We start from the raw sequence: 15,745 nt of genomic DNA, 5'->3' as shown, positions 1-15,745 counted from the left end.
TCTAGTGAGGCGGACCTGGAGTAGATGAAAGACGTAACTCACGAGTGTAGAAACACAAACAATGCAGCAGCTTCTGAACACATTCTACTTGTGTAGAATAAATAACGGTGGGCTTTTATCCCATGTTCTGCAACATAAAACACACAGTGACTTGAAAAATGACATTGGACGCAGCCAATAGCGAGAGACCCAGTGGATCCACACCATGGGGTTCCATGCATTCTGTGTGGTGACCAGCAGGGGACGACTCCTCTGCTCCCATAGACGTCTATGAGGAAATGACCCTACTTCTGTGTAGTGACCAGCAGGGGGCGACTCCTCTGCTCCCATAGACGTCTATGAGGAAATGATTTCTGTGTAGTGACCAGCAGGGGGCGACTCCTCTGCTCCCATAGACTTCTATGAGGAAATGACTCTACTTCTCTCTTGATTTATTCCCTCAGTAAACATTGTAAACACGAGTTTATGGTCTCAGTCTCTAGTTTTCAAGTCTTCTTCAATGCAGCATGATGTTCATTTGGTGAATGATGGTCCATTTAGAGTCAAACAGACCATAAAGCAGGGGATGCTTTAGGACGGGGCTACACTCTGATTGACAGCTTTCTAATAGACCATTGAGCTGGGGATGCTTGGGGGCGGGGCTACCTGCTGTTTTTCTTTCATCGTACTCTTCAGCGCTCGATGCCTTTCAGAGAGAGAAGTGAAAAGGCCTTCAGCACCTGGGATTCCCAAGCGGTCTTCCATCCAAGTACTAACCAGGCCCTACTCAATGATAATCAATGCTAATCAATGCTAATTCTGTTAAGGAGTGAGCAGCCACTTTCTAAGCAAATGATAGAACACGCATTACGGCCAGAGACCTCGTGAGGATTCCTGTCAAAGATGATGCAGCACCAAAGTTAAAGTGCAGTTCTCAGCATTTATCACCTTTTGATTTCCAGCCAGAATGTGGTACCCGTTGGGAGGGGTTGGCGTGAGTCTTGTACTGGCGTCCGTTACTGGCAGCTGATCCTTGGTCTGCGAACATCTATTTATAAAAAGAGCTCTCACCTGAGCGCTAGCTGGCTGTGAGGATGTGGCAGATCTCAGTGTGGTTTCTCCTGGGCTTCATCCAAGAGCACCAGGTGCAACAGATCAAACCAACTGTCCAACAACAATCCAACACTCCACATCAAAGCTAAGCTAACATCATTAACAGGTTGTGTGTACTGCATGGTATACAGGCGTTCATTTACTCCATCATCACAAACTCTGATACAATGAGAATCTCAACGCCGACTAAACTAAAGAAATCCAATGTTTATTGTGATTATTATTAAGATATTTTCACAGATAATGAGTCGTGAGCTTTCTAACTCCAAGCAGATTGTAACACATCAATTAAGTCGTTGCTTGTTGGGGTGATGTTTCAGTTTTATTTGCTTTCTGTCGAGCAGAAAAATAAAAGGAAAGTTTCTGGCATCTTTGAGGAGAACTTCTGTTTCAGTGAAACATCTGTGGACGATCAAACTTTTTCGCTCTGCCCACGTGGCGCTCAATCGCCGGTTTTTAGCATCCACAGGAAGTTCCTGGTTGTTGCCATGGCCACTGCGAGCGGGGCGCTGCGTTACAACCGGCTGTCCGGATGGCAGCGGGAGAGAGTCCGTTCCTTCTAGTCGTGTCTGGCCCGGGGTTCAGAGGTCACGGCGCCCTTCCCTTCAGATCACAGACTCCTGCGTGTTCCAGAGGGCTCAAAGACCATTCCTCCTCGTTAGGGTTAATGGCGCCACATTTAAACTTGTGATGGTATTCATGTCATTCTCTTAGCGCTTCCTGATGAATGAATGGACTCGGGAGGGATGAATGTCATGTGACCAGACATGGGGCAGCCTGTGATCCCTGAGGGGGGGGGGCGATGAAGTGATGGAAGCAGCAGAGGACATCAAATATGATCACAAAGGCTTGATGAGGACTGGAAAGAAGCAAATGAGCAGAATCCCCCCCCCCAGGTCTCTTTTTGAACACCATCTCTGAGCTTCTTCCTCTGTTCTAAAGACGTTTAACACAGTAAAACGGTTGAGTGACGGACAAAATGTAAACCACCGCGCGTTGTTGATTGTGAAGGTTCCTTCACGTCTGTTTTGTCCCTCCACGTCGACGTGTCCTCAGCTGACGAGAGGCGACGCCACGAGAAGAAGGGAATCTTTCTTCTGCTCGGTAAACAGAGCCGTTGGAGGGGTTCGTTCCTCGTTAAAATCAACAGGCACTAATGGTTTATTTGGTGTGTTTGTTTTGGGAGCAGCTCTGCTGATGAAATGTTAATGCTGTGTTTGCTGATTGTGTGAACACGGCACAGGAAGAATAAGAAGATAACAGCGTAGTACACGGGTTCTGGGCCGAGCTGCAGGTGAACCGAGCTGATGAAGGATGTCAGCTGGAGGTGCTCTGACTCTCTGGTTCCGGAGGTCTCGACCGCGCTCCACTGATTGGGTCATCGGTCAGAGAAGATTCTGCCCATGGTGTTGGTCTCAGGGTTCATGTCGTTGCTGCTTATAGCCATGCTGCCATCGGGACACCTGTTGCGTCATATCCATTACATCCATTGTTCTTGATGTGTGGGTGAGATATCATGCCATGGAGGCCAAGGTGAGTTCTTCAAATGTCTCCTTTTGTCAGAACTTCTACCTACAAAACTACATGCTTCTATGTGTGGGGATCATCCAAAGCTTTGAGACCACTTGAAACTAGAGACTGAGACCAGCATCATGTTTACAATGTTTACTGAGGGAATAAATCAAGAGAGAAGTAGAGTCATTTCCTCATAGATGTCTATGGGAGCAGAGGAGTCGCCCCCTGCTGGTCACTACACAGAATGTAGCTTTAAGACGTGAAGCTTTGACATCATCTGCGCTCTAAAGGCTTCGTGTTGATCCCCTAGAGATTTGTTGGTCCGTCAGTCAGAAGACGGTGAGGGTGTGAGACATCGGGTCAGTGAATCATCTGGTCCTCCTCCTCCTTCATGAGCTGGTGTCATCCTGTGAGTCCGGCCTCTGTCACATCGCCGCGCCATCACTTCCTGTTTGTCCCGCCGCGGCTGTGAAGAACATGGCTGCTGCACGAAGACGACTCAATGCAGATTTCCATCAGAGATCATTTCATTTACAAATCGTTTTTTAAATTTGAGTTAGGGTCGAGTTATTTGTGTTAGACAATTATTGAGAGAAGTTTTCCACAGACTGTAATGAGCTGAGATTGACACGTGGGGCTGAAGCTTTATTGGAAGCTAATAAAATGTTTCTATGTTAACGCGTCTGAACACGGAAACCCGTCCTGGAAAGTGTTTTACTGAAAAAACGCCCCAAATACCTCAAACATCACCGAGAGGCTGTGGAAGAAGGCCCTTACTGTCACACATGTGTAATGAACCTTCCTCACAGAATTAGAGCTTAAAAAATAGATTTGTCATCAAACATTTTTATTCAAAATCTCTTATTTATTTTATCTGTATTACTGACTAAATGTCAGAAACGTCTCTTCGTGGTGCTTTAGAAACTGTGGAGGAGAACCCCCCCCCCCCTCCATGACGCACGACAAGGACGTTTTTTAGGACCGCCGTTGCCGTGGGCGACCGAGTGACTCTTTGTATGTATGGCGGAGCTGACTGGTTGCAGTGGGAGGACAGAGGAGGCTGTGTGTCCCTGACTGCATCATATCCATCAGATGGGTGCGTGTGTGTGTGTTACCGCCCCCAGGAGGCACGAACACAGTGTGTGTGTGTGTGCGTGTGTGTGTGTGTGTAGAGCTCTGGTTTTCCTTCTGCTGCTCTTAACGATCCGTATTCGGTCTCACTTGCGTCTCTGAAACCTTCAGCATCTGCAAACACAGTGCTCCATCCTCTCCATCTGACATCGTCTCATTCTCACATCTTCACAATCTCACATCTTCTCAATCTCACATCTTCTTTTATTTCGTTAAAACATCTGCATAGTTTGATGTCCAATCAAAATGTAGATTAATTTGAGTTTGAGGTTTTAATGGTTAACTTTGATGATCAGGATGAAATCATTAAAGCATTCAGTTGACTTCAGAGGGCAGTTTTCTCTTATTGTGGAGATGAAACTGATTCATCTAAAAATGATAATAATGGACCGGTTTCCTGATAAAGAAAGAAGGAGCAGAAGGAGAGCTTGTGTGTGTGTGTGTGTGTGTGTGTGTGTGTGTGTGTGCAGGTCCACTTACCTTGGATGTGTGAGAGGAGGAGCCGTTTGGAGGGAAAAAGCTTCTCTCTTTGTGCCACAGCTTCGTTCAGCTGATCTTCACTGATTACTCTGCAGAGACGTCTTCTATGTCCCGCTTTGTGCTCAGGGACAGAAGGCGGTTACGCAACGCAGGAGACTGAATAAAGTATCGAGGAAAGTTATACAATCAAATACATGTGTCTTTCACACAAACAGTATAGAGAATTTACAATGAGGATAAATTAAGGAGCCAGTAAGAAGATCGAGAGATACGTCAGTGAGACAATCGGTACGACACTATCAAGTGTTACCAAGGAAGGATGACATGTGTTCAGGTGTTGCTAAGCGACAGAGACAGATGTTTGATCTGGTCCTCCTCCAGTCTGATGCCTGACCTCAGAGTGCTGCCAACCCGCTGCTCAGTGCTGGAGGATATATCAAGCGCACCCCTGTTCTGTTTTACCCTGCAGCCTGCTCAGCATCAGCTGAGGGGGGATAGAAAAGGGAAGGAGAGGAGGTGAGGAAAGGCGAGAGGAGGAGCTGAGGAGATTGGATGGAAGATTACGGAATAGGGAGGAGGGAGGAGAAATGGAGAAGAGAGGAGTGGAGATGAGGGAAGAGGAGGAGATCAAATTAAAGCCAATGACATCAGAGAAGAGGAGCTCAAGAAAAGAAGTAAAACATAGAGGAGGAAAGAATAGAAGAGGAACCTAAAAAAAAGGACAAGAGATTTAGGAACGGAAAAGGAGATGGATGAAGAGGATGAAGAATGAAGTTAGAGGGGAGGAAAAGAAAAAGGGAAGGAGAGCTTATAACATGATGACAAGAGGAGAGGGAAAGAGGAAAGGAAATCAAAGGAGAAAAGGAAAAGGAAGAGACAAGAATAAAAGGAAAGAAGAGGAAAGGGAATGGAGAGGGGGTGATAACAGGAGAGAGGAGACGAAGGAAGGAAGGAAGGAAGGAAAGGGGACAAAGATCATAGGTGAGGAGACAATCCGATGGAGTGAAGGAGGATGAAGAGGAAAGAGACAGCAATCATCTAGAGTACCTTCATCTCAGATTGTACTGCACAGCTTCATGGGATTTATGAGTGCCGTCCCTTCCTGTCTTCTTCTTCTGTGTGTGTGTGTGTGTGTGTGCGTGTGTGTGTGTGTGTGCGTGCGTGCGTGCGTGTGTGTGCAGGTGTGTGTGCAGGTGTGTTTAAGAATTTAAAAAATCCAGGTTTAGGGACGTAAGCTCGACATCATCCCAGAATAATGTTTTTTAGCTTCTTCTTCATCTCTGACACACACACACACACATCCAGTGTCTCCCACACACTCATGCTGGGTCTCTCGCAACCACAACACACTGTACACACCCCCACACACACACACTGCTGTTAACCATGAGTCATCGTCATGTGACTGTGTGTGTGTGTGTGTGTGTGTGTGTGTGTGTGTGTGTGTGTGTGTGTGTGTGTGTGTGTGTGTGTGTGTGTGAGAGAGAGAGAGAGAGCTTGGCAGTGCCCACGTTAGCTTTGCTGCCAGCTTCACGGGTGTCTTAGATTAACAGTGAAGAGCCCCTTTGATGATCTCACACACACACACACACACACACACACATTCCTTCTCTCTTCTCGTCTCCTTGTTCATTTGTTTCATTGATCGTGTATCGGTCGTTCAGTAATCTGTGTCACGAGGACGTCGAGCCAGGGAGCTCCGGATCAGTTGTCCAGTTCTTTCCAGTCCGGTCTGGTTTGGTCCAGTTTAGTCTGGTCTGGTTCAGTCTGATTTGGTCCAGTTTAGTCTGGTTTGGTCCAGTTCAGTCTGGTCCGGTCTGGTTCAGTCTGGTTTGGTCTAGTTTGGTCTGGCTTGGTCCAGTTTAGTCTGGTCTGGTTCAGTCTGGTCTGGTTTAGTCTGGTTTGGTCCGGTTCAGTCTGGTCTGGTTCAGTCTGGTTTGGTCCAGTTTAGTCTGGTCCAGTTTAGTCTGGTCTGGTTCAGTCTGGTTTGGTCTGGTTCGGTCTGGTTCGGTCTGGTTTGGTCCAGTTATTCTGGTCTGGTTCAGTCTGGTTTGGTCCGGTTCGGTCTGGTCTGGTCTGCTTCAGTCTGGTTTGGTCTGGTTCGGTCTGGTTTGGTCCAGTTTAGTCTGGTCTGGTTCAGTCTGGTCTGGTCCAGTCTGGTTTGGTCCAGTTTAGTCTGGTCTGGTTTGGTCCGGTTCAGTTTGGTCTGGTCCGGTTCAGTCTGGTTTGGTCCGGTTCAGTTTGGTCTGGTCCAGTCTGGATTGTTGGATTGCTTCTCCTCACCTGTAAACATTGTCCTTGTCTTTCTAGTTGTTTCTTCTTCCTTTTATTTCAAAACCTGAAACAACTCTTTTGACTTTTCAAATAAGATTTGATCCTTTCTATTTGCATCACTTTGCTCCCTCATCCATCCTTATGTCCTTATGTCCTTACGTCCTTGCGTCCTTGCGTCCTTATGTTAACCGTAGATCTGATTGCATTGTTTTTTATTATAAATCTCTCTCTCAGTGTGGAGGGCGATCCTCAGTGTCCGGAGGCAATCACTTTTTCTGACTCGTCCTTCGGCCATCCGCGTCCATTCCATCGCTATAGCAACAGCCCTCTGCCCAGCCCTTGTGACCCCTACGGCTCCTCCTCCATCGGCCCGCTCGGAGCCTCCCACACACACACACAGGTACAGACGCGCACACATCGAGTCATTGTCTCTGAGACAGGAAGCATCTCCATAGATTTGCTTTGTTGTGTTTTTTTCTGTTTTGGTGTAAATAAATCACTTCTGTCACACTCTCCCCTCTCGCTCCAGGGCAGCTCCCCCGTCTCCCCCCCCAGCCCGGCCAGCCTCGCCTGGGCTCAGCGCAGCCGACACCAGCCGGCCAGCCTGGCGCTCCGCAAGCAGGAGGAGGAGGAGAGCAAACGCTGCAAGGCTCTATCCGACAGCTATGAGCTCTCTACGGACCTCCAGGACAAGAAGGTACGGCAGGAGGTCGAATAAGGTTATACACGGGTATATGTACATGCTAAATGAAAGGTCTGAACACACACTTCACCTGGTACTACATCTGTATATCATATGGCGGCGCAGGTGGAGATGCTGGAGAGGAAGTACGGGGGCCAGTTTGTGTCCCGACGGGCAGCCCGGACCATCCAGACGGCCTTCAGGCAGTACCGCATGAACAAGAACTTTGAGAGGCTTCGCAGCTCGGCCTCAGAGAGCCGGATGACGCGGCGCATCATCCTGTCCAACATGAGGATGCAGGTACACACACACACACACAAGGCATGTGAAAACACAAGACACAAGACTGTACAGATGTTTCTGCTCTTCGGTGGTCCAGTACTCGTTCGACGAGCGGCAGCCGCAGGGTCAAGGATCAGCGGGTCCGCGGGGGTTGGACGACGTTGGGGACTTGGACGACTCCTTCTCCAAGCAGGTAGACACAGCTTTTCTCTTTCAGTTGCGTCTCACAGTCTTCTCTAAGGGGGTGAAGATGGCTTTTCATCATCTACACTTCACTGGTAACAGGAGCAAACTCTCTGTTTTGGACACATTAGAGAACAATGCTACTGGCCACAGGTTTTTAACAACCAGGAAGTCACCATATTTACACTGACATTTGATATTTCAATAAATGAACGTCATGCTGTATTGATAAAGACAACTAGAGACTGAGACCATAAACTCATGTTTACAATGTAAAGGGAGTAAATGAAGGAGAGTCCTTTTCTCATAGACGTCTAAGGAGTCTCCCCCTGATGGTCACTTCAGAGAAGGACAGTCATCTCATAGACATCTATACAATTGGAAGACCTGCTGTTCTGCATATTTTCTGTGAACCAAAAAAAGCATTGTGGATTGGCGAGCTGGCTAAGATTAGCAGACAGCTAGTTAGCATGTTTGCTAACCCCAACATGTTTTAATACTGCACTAGGTGCAGAAATTAATGTTGGGATTGAAGTTGTTCTCATTTATTCCGGCTGGTTTTAGTCAAAACGGCATAAACCTCCACTCAGTGAGTTTAAATAAGACAACGACAGCGAAGGCAGCGGTGAACTCAAAGATGGCCGCCGCTTCATTTATTTTGACTGTAATAGAATTCAACTTGTTTTAAACGGCATGTTTTTAATGATCAACAACCACAAAGAGTGAAAGATCCCAGAAGGATTGTTTCTGTTGAAGAAAAGAAATCCGAATTAAATGTTTTGCAGGTGAAGTCTTTGGCCGACTCCATCGACGACTCCCTCACCTGCCAGTCCGGCCTCGAGGACTCACAGGAGGCCGGCGGGGACGGGGAGGAGGACGACGAGGAGGACGAGGAGGAGGGAGATGAGGAAGAGGAGGAGGACGAGGATGAAGACGAAGACTACAGAGATTGCGCGTGGCACAGCGCGAGCTCGTCCTCGCGCCGCATGGCGGGCCGGCCGGGGGTCGGGGGAGGGAGGGGAGGGAGGGGAGGAAGGGGAGGCGCGGCCATGCACGAGGACAGCACCGCCACCTCCTTCAGCGACGTGACGATCTATATGGACGACGGTTGCCTCCCCTCCTCGCCGCTGTCCCGCCCGCCGTCCTCGCCGCTGTCCCGCCCCGCCTCCAGCTCCGACACGGAGTACTGGGGCGGCGGGGGGGGAGGAGTAGGTGTGGGGGGGAGGGAGGACAGCAGGGAGACGGAGGGAGGCAGCAGCGCAAGCCGGAGGAGCAGCACCCCCTGCACAGAGTGTCGAGGGGAGTACAGAGGGAGGACCGGAGGAGGAGGACACCTCCCCGTCCTGACTATCGAACCACCCAGTGACAGCTCAGTGGACATGAGTGACAGGTCAGCAGAGCCAATCAGAAAGCTTCTAGACACAGCAATGTCTCCTACGGGTTGTTTGTGTAAACACAAAGCATCAAGGTCATGAAGGTCATTGATTGTGTTTTGTCTCAATGAGAAGAAACAAACTGTTATTAAGTCTCTAATATTCATGTGATCATTTTGTAGGTCGGAGCGAGGCTCCATCGGACGCCTTGTGTACGAACAGGAGCCGCCAGCAGTGGAGCGAGGGGGAGGAGAGCAGGAGAGGAGGGGAGGAGGAGAGGAAGGAGAGAGCGGAGAGGACGAGCGAGGAGAGGGGGGAGGAGGTGGGGGAGGGAGCAGTGAGGCTGACTCTCCTCAGGGGACCATCAAACAGAAGCCCGGCGGCCGCTCGGTGGCCACGGCGCAGGGACAGACACGCACCCCCAGCGCGCCCCTCCCCATGCCCTCCGCCCGCGCCCTGCCCTCCCACCCGCTGCCTCACCCGCTCCAACACCCCCACCCTCACACCCACCCGTCGCCCATCCCCCACCTGCCCACCATCCTCCACCACCAGCCGCAGTACAGCCAGCAGCACGTCGTGCACATGCACCACGCCCTTGGGGGGGGAGGAGGCGGCCCTTACATGCAGCCCGCCCACCATTTCGGCCAGCAACACTACCACCACCTGCACCACCACCACCTCCCCCACGGCTTCCCAGAACCCCCCTCTTCCCCGTTGCCCTCCCCCGTCCCGCCCCTCTCCCCTCTCCCGCCCCCGCTCACGCCCTCGCCGCTGTCCTCTTCCTCCTCCCTGGCGCTCCAGAGCTTGGAGGCGCAGCAGCACCACCTGGCCCACCACCCCCACCTCCTCCTCCACCACCACCTGCTCTGCTCGGACGGCGACAACGAGAGCGTCAACTCCACCACCACCAACTCCAACGACGACACCACGGTCAACAACTGCAGCTCGGGCTCCTCGTCGCGGGACAGCCTGCGGGAGCCGATGGGGGGGGGGGCACTGGGGAAGCAGACCTATCAGAGGGAGAGCCGCCACAGCTGGGACTCCCCCGCCTTCAACAACGACGTGGTGCAGCGGCGGCAGTACCGCATCGGACTGAACCTCTTCAACAAGTGCGTGTGACCCATTTCATCTTCTCACTTACAATCTTCCTCAGAAACAAAAACACTTGAATGTTTCATTCAACAACACTGACCACTCCCACCATATGGTAGAGACCTGTCAATCACAGTAAGCCCCGCCCTAAATCGTCCCCTGCTTTATGGTCTGTTTGACTCTACATGGACCAGAGGAGTCGCCCCCTGCTGGTCACTACACAGAAGTAGAGTCATTTCCTCATAGACGTCTATGGGAGCAGAGGAGTCGCCCCCTGCTGGTCACTACACAGAAGTAGAGTCATTTCCTCATAGACGTCTATGGGAGCAGAGGAGTCGCCCCCTGCTGGTCACTACACAGAAGTAGAGTCATTTCCTCATAGACGTCTATGGGACCAGAGGAGTCGCCCCCTGCTGGTCACTACACAGAAGTAGAGTCATTTCCTCATAGACGTCTATGGGAGCAGAGGAGTCGCCCCCTGCTGGTCACTACACAGAAGTAGAGTAATTTCCTCATAGACGTCTATGGGAGCAGAGGAGTCGCCCCCTGCTGGTCACTGCAGTTTGCTTAAAAGTAATTTCCTAACCTGAGCTTGTTTATTTTGTTCTCTAATAGTAAGTAAAGTAAGTAATTCTATAGGGGATGCATTTTGAAGTGTGTAAACTCTGTGTGTGTGTGTGTGTGTCCGGGCAGGAAGCCGGAGAAGGGCATCCAGTACCTGATCGAGAGAGGCTTCGTGTCCGACACGCCGGTGGGCATCGCACGCTTCATCCTGGAGAGGAAGGGTCTCAGCAGGCAGATGATCGGGGAGTTCCTGGGCAGCCGGCAGCAGTTCAACAAGGACGTTCTGGAGTGAGTCCAAGCGCCACTTCCTGTTTCCTCCTGAACGCAAACCTCAGTTTGAAATAGAAGTGTGTTTGTGGACGTATGTCTGACCCCCCGTCCCTCTGCAGCTGTGTCCTGGATGAGATGGACTTCTCGGGGATGGACTTGGACGACGCTCTGAGGAAGTTCCAGGCTCAGATCAAGGTTCAGGGCGAGGCTCAGCGGGTGGAGCGACTGGTGGAGGCCTTCAGGTAGGGAACCGGGCCGTGGGTTTGATCCCCACGGAGGAACCAGAGAGTCCTAATGTCTCTCCCCTCCCCCAGTCAGCGGTACTGCGTCTGTAACCCGGTGCTGATCCGCCAGTTCCAGAATCCGGACACCATCTTCATCCTGGCCTTCGCCATCATCCTCCTGAACACGGACATTTACAGCCCCAACGTGAAGCCGGAGAGGAAGATGAAGCTGGAGGACTTTGTGAAGAACCTGCGGGGTCAGTCGCTGGTTCTTCTCCTGTCACGCGATCAATAAACAGATAACAAACAGTCAAACTTTACAGAAGCTCATGACTTTAGTTCAGAACCACTGTGTGGAAACAACTTTCTTTCTTCCTCTACTCCACTAAGTCTGAGAGAAGAACTGCCTTTATTATTAAATTAAATATATTATAATTTACAATTTACTTTTAACGATTCAGATAATGAAAATGTAAATTGACAAATAAATGTGAGGAATTGTACTTATAATAATTTAAGATTGTATTGATCAGATATTGGAAATGAAAAACAAAACCAAAAACCCAGCTTAACTTAACTTAACTTAACTTATCTTTGTACTGTTATCATTATTATTTTGTCTCAAATCATCCTATTGTAACTTCTCTTATCTTCAGTTGAACTAAAGCTGAGCTTCTCCCGGTCTCAGGTGTGGATAACGGTCAGGACATCCCTAGGGACCTCCTGGTCTCCATCTACGGGCGGATCCAGAAGTGGGAGCTCAGGACCAACGACGACCACGTGTCTCAGGTCCAGGCGGTGGAGAGGATGGTGGTCGGCAAGAAGCCGGTGAGGCCCGGAGCATCTGAGAGCGTGTTGGAGGTCATCCAGCGCAGTGATGTCATCAGGCTCAGTGATGCCATCCAGCGCTGTGATGTCATCAGGCCCAGTGATGTTTATGAATTATGAGTCAATATCGCAATATTGTTGAGGTGATATTTGATCACCTCATAACCTCGATAAAGACGTCCAATATAAAATAATGTAATTCCCCAATAAACCTGTGAGCCTGAATAAATGCCTTCACATCATGTTGTTGAATCCTGTTTGTGTGTTTGTGTGTGTGTGTGTGTGTGTGTGTTACAGGTGTTGTCTCTGCCTCATCGTCGGTTGGTGTGTTGCTGTCAGCTGTTCGAGGTTCCCGATCCTAACAGAGCTCAGAGGAGCGGCGTCCACCAGAGAGAAGTGTTCCTATTCAACGACCTGCTGATGGTAATCAATACCTTGTGTGTGTGTGTGTGTGTGTGTGTGTGTGTGGGAGGGGGGGGGGGGGGTGAGGTTATAGACATATTTGATGGACTGAAGAAAACAAGTTTTTATCTGGAAATGACAATACATTTAATCAGGGCTCAATATTCTCTCCAACGTTTAACACCCTGTGAAGTAGGAATGAATGAATGAGGAAATGAAAGCGTGCTGTGTCATTGGCTGGCTGCTGTCAGGGGGAGGAGTCTGTGAAAGAATCAGGTGAGGTTCACAGGCTCAGTTACCATAGCGACTGACCCTGAGGGTTAGTTACTTCTCTTTCTGAAACAGACAACCAGAGTTTCCCTCATCTCAGGGTGAACTTTGAGTTTACACTAAACCTGCTTCTTCAAACGGACCCAGGAGTTAAGATTATGGAGGAAATATTAAAAACAACAAGAGGAATAATCCAAGATGAAGATTAGAGTGGTCAAACCATCCTACTCCTCCTCCTCTTAATCCATGTCTGGTTTCTTCTCCTCAGGTGACAAAGATCTTCCAGAAGAAGAAGACCTCGGTGACGTATAACTTCAGACAGTCCTTTCCTCTGGTGGACATGCAGGTCCACACCTTCCAGAACAGCTGTGAGTCTTCCCCTCCATCTACGCCTCCACCTACTCCTCCACCTACTCTTCCACCTACTCTTCCATCTACTCCTCCACCTACTCTTCCACCTACTCCTCCACCTACTCCTCCACCTACTCTTCCATCTACTCCTCCACCTACTCCTACACCTACTCTTCCACCTACTCCTCCACCTACTCCTCCACCTACTCTTCCACCTACTCCTCCACCTACTCCTCCACCTACTCTTCCATCTACTCCTCCACCTACTCCTCCACCTACTCTTCCACCTACTCCTCCACCTACTCCTCCACCTACTCTTCCACCTACTCCTCCATCTACTCCTCCACCTACTCTTCCATCTACTCCTCCACCTACTCCTACACCTACTCTTCCACCTACTCCTCCACCTACTCCTCCACCTACTCTTCCATCAACTCCTTTGTCTGCTCCTCCACATACTCCTCCACCTACTCTTCCATCTACTCCTCCACCTACTCTTCCATCGACTCCTTTGTTTGCTCCTCCACGTACTCCTCCACGTACTCCTCCCTCCATGTACTCCTCCACCTACTCTTCCACCTACTCCTCCACCTACTCCTCCACCTACTTCCACCTACTCCTCCACGTACTCCTCCACCTACTCTTCCACCTACTCCTCCACCTACTCCTCCACCTACTCTTCCACCTACTCCTCCACCTACTCTTCCATCTACTCCTCCGACTGTAAACTATAAAAGGAGTTGTATGAAAATATCATTATTCTATTCTATATTCTATTAGTAGTATCCTTATACTTATTTGTATTTATTTATTTACTCATATATTCACTTTAATTATTATTTTGTGTTGATTTTGATGCTCCCTCTATTTTATATACAGTATATACATATATATATATGTAGACCACCTTTGTCTACAGACTCTGCAAAAATCCACACAAAATAGTAATTAAGTAAATGTGTCAAAATAAGAAATGAGTGAATGTTGTTGTTGTTGTTGACGGTCTGGTCCTCCAGTTTTGAGCTAAATGGAACTTGGCAGCTTGTGCTGATGACTGTGAGCAGCACAGATTGTCCCCAATGATTCATCAGCACAATCTCACAGCCGCTGCTGGTGTGTGTGTATGTGTGTGTGTGTGTGTGCGTGGTCGTGTGTGTGTGTGTGTTTGTGTGTGTGTGTGTGCATGGTCATGTGTGTGTGTGTGTGTGGTCATGTGTGTGTGTGTTTAGCGTGTGTGTAGCATGTGCTTCGCGTGTGTTGCGTGTGCTTAGCGTGTGTGTGCGTAGCTTGTGTTTAGCGTGTGTTTAGCTTGTGCATAGCGTGTGCGTAACCTGTGTTTAGCGTGTGCGTAACGTGTGCGTAGCATATGTGTAACGTGTGCGTTGTCTCCTCAGACTACCCCCACGGCATCAAGCTGACGTCGGCGAACCCTGGAGGAGAGAGAAAGGTTCTCATCGTGTTCACGGCTCCGAGCCAACAGGACCGAGCTCGCTTCACCTCTGACCTCCGAGAGAGCGTCGCCGAGGTGCAGGACATGGAGAAGTACCGGGTGGAGGGTGAGTGGGCGGAGCCAGGGGATGGGAGGAGTAACAGGAGGAGTTGTACTAGAAGTAGTAGTAGTAGTAGTAGCAGGAGTACTTATAGAAGTAGTGGAGTTTATTATTGATTATCCTGATGAATGTATAAATGTTTATTTTATACAAAGATTCATCATTTTGCTTTGAGGATTTCTGTATGTTGACATTAACCAATGTTGAGGCTCTTCTCGGTCATGTGACGAGACAATGTGAAGCTGTCTGCGTGTGTGTGTGTGTGTGTGTGTGTGTATGTGTGTCCCTTTGGACCAAAGCAGGTAGTACCAGTAGTATCAGTACTTTGTTGTGGCACTTTTATATTTCCCCACAGCCGAGCTTGAGAAGCAGAAAGGTGTGCTACGTCCAGGTGTGGGGGGAGGAGGGCCGGGAGGCGGAGGGCCCAATGGCAGTGGCGCTAAGGCCGAGGTGGTGAATGGCACCCTGGGTAGACCGAGCCTCGACGACACGTACGCCTCGGTGGACGGACTCAAACGCACGGCGCTCAGCTCCTCACTCAGAGACCTCTCAGAAACAGGTACCTTTACAAAGTACTAATAACACGGGAAGATGTGGAGCTCTGGGGGGCGGAGCTGGGAAGGGGGTGGGGCTTATAGGGAGGTGCTCCATCACCACTGTGAGAGGTTCAACATGATAGAGATCGGGGGGGATGTAGAATATAACAAGTGTGACGCTGAATCCATGGGTGATCAATATTGGTGAATAAATATCAGGATTCTGCATTCATTGGGGGTGTTAGCCTAGCTTAGCATAAAGACTGAGAGTAGTTGTAAATCGCTAGCCTGCCTCACATTGAAACACATGTTAAGGTCGTAATCAACACGTTGTTTCATCTCCACACAATCAGAAATGTCATTCATGGGTTGATATTTATCTCTAACCTTTAACTCGTTCTGATTGGCTCACAGGGAAGCGAGGTCGCAGGAACAGTGTTGGGTCATTGGACAGTACCATTGAAGTAAGTTTGTCGAGGGGGGGCTGTGAGCAGGGTGTGACCTCCCGCCATGCTGCCAGTTATTCACATCCTTTCCTACATGTTTGTCTGATTCACGATGAACGTGTGAATATGATCCGTCGCGTTTCTTCTTCTTCTACTCTTTCATCTTAATTCCTGGTACCCTATTTCATTCTCTTTTCTCG

General features: G+C 49.5%; 1 protein-coding gene across 5 annotated transcripts in view; it reads left to right on the top strand.

The window, feature by feature from the left end:
• Positions 1-15,745, top strand: part of LOC119223181 (IQ motif and SEC7 domain-containing protein 1-like) — a 74,587-nt gene that overhangs the window by 53,340 nt on the left and 5,502 nt on the right. For all 5 annotated transcript variants that reach the window (XM_062562099.1, XM_062562100.1, XM_062562101.1 and 2 more), the window contains 15 exons: positions 6,727-6,892; positions 7,022-7,189; positions 7,301-7,474; positions 7,554-7,649; positions 8,425-9,029; positions 9,195-10,121; positions 10,798-10,956; positions 11,058-11,180; positions 11,253-11,419; positions 11,851-11,990; positions 12,288-12,413; positions 12,931-13,030; positions 14,408-14,569; positions 14,919-15,122; positions 15,514-15,563. In XM_062562099.1, coding sequence (XP_062418083.1) covers positions 6,727-6,892; positions 7,022-7,189; positions 7,301-7,474; positions 7,554-7,649; positions 8,425-9,029; positions 9,195-10,121; positions 10,798-10,956; positions 11,058-11,180; positions 11,253-11,419; positions 11,851-11,990; positions 12,288-12,413; positions 12,931-13,030; positions 14,408-14,569; positions 14,919-15,122; positions 15,514-15,563 — 3,367 coding nt within the window. The remainder of the gene's footprint in view (positions 1-6,726; positions 6,893-7,021; positions 7,190-7,300; positions 7,475-7,553; positions 7,650-8,424; positions 9,030-9,194; positions 10,122-10,797; positions 10,957-11,057; positions 11,181-11,252; positions 11,420-11,850; positions 11,991-12,287; positions 12,414-12,930; positions 13,031-14,407; positions 14,570-14,918; positions 15,123-15,513; positions 15,564-15,745) is intronic.

This window comes from Pungitius pungitius, chromosome 1 (genome assembly GCF_949316345.1).
Source record: "Pungitius pungitius chromosome 1, fPunPun2.1, whole genome shotgun sequence".
Taxonomy (NCBI): domain Eukaryota; kingdom Metazoa; phylum Chordata; class Actinopteri; order Perciformes; family Gasterosteidae; genus Pungitius; species Pungitius pungitius.
Note: the sequence above shows the minus strand (reverse complement) of the source record. Positions and strands in the feature narration are given on the sequence as shown.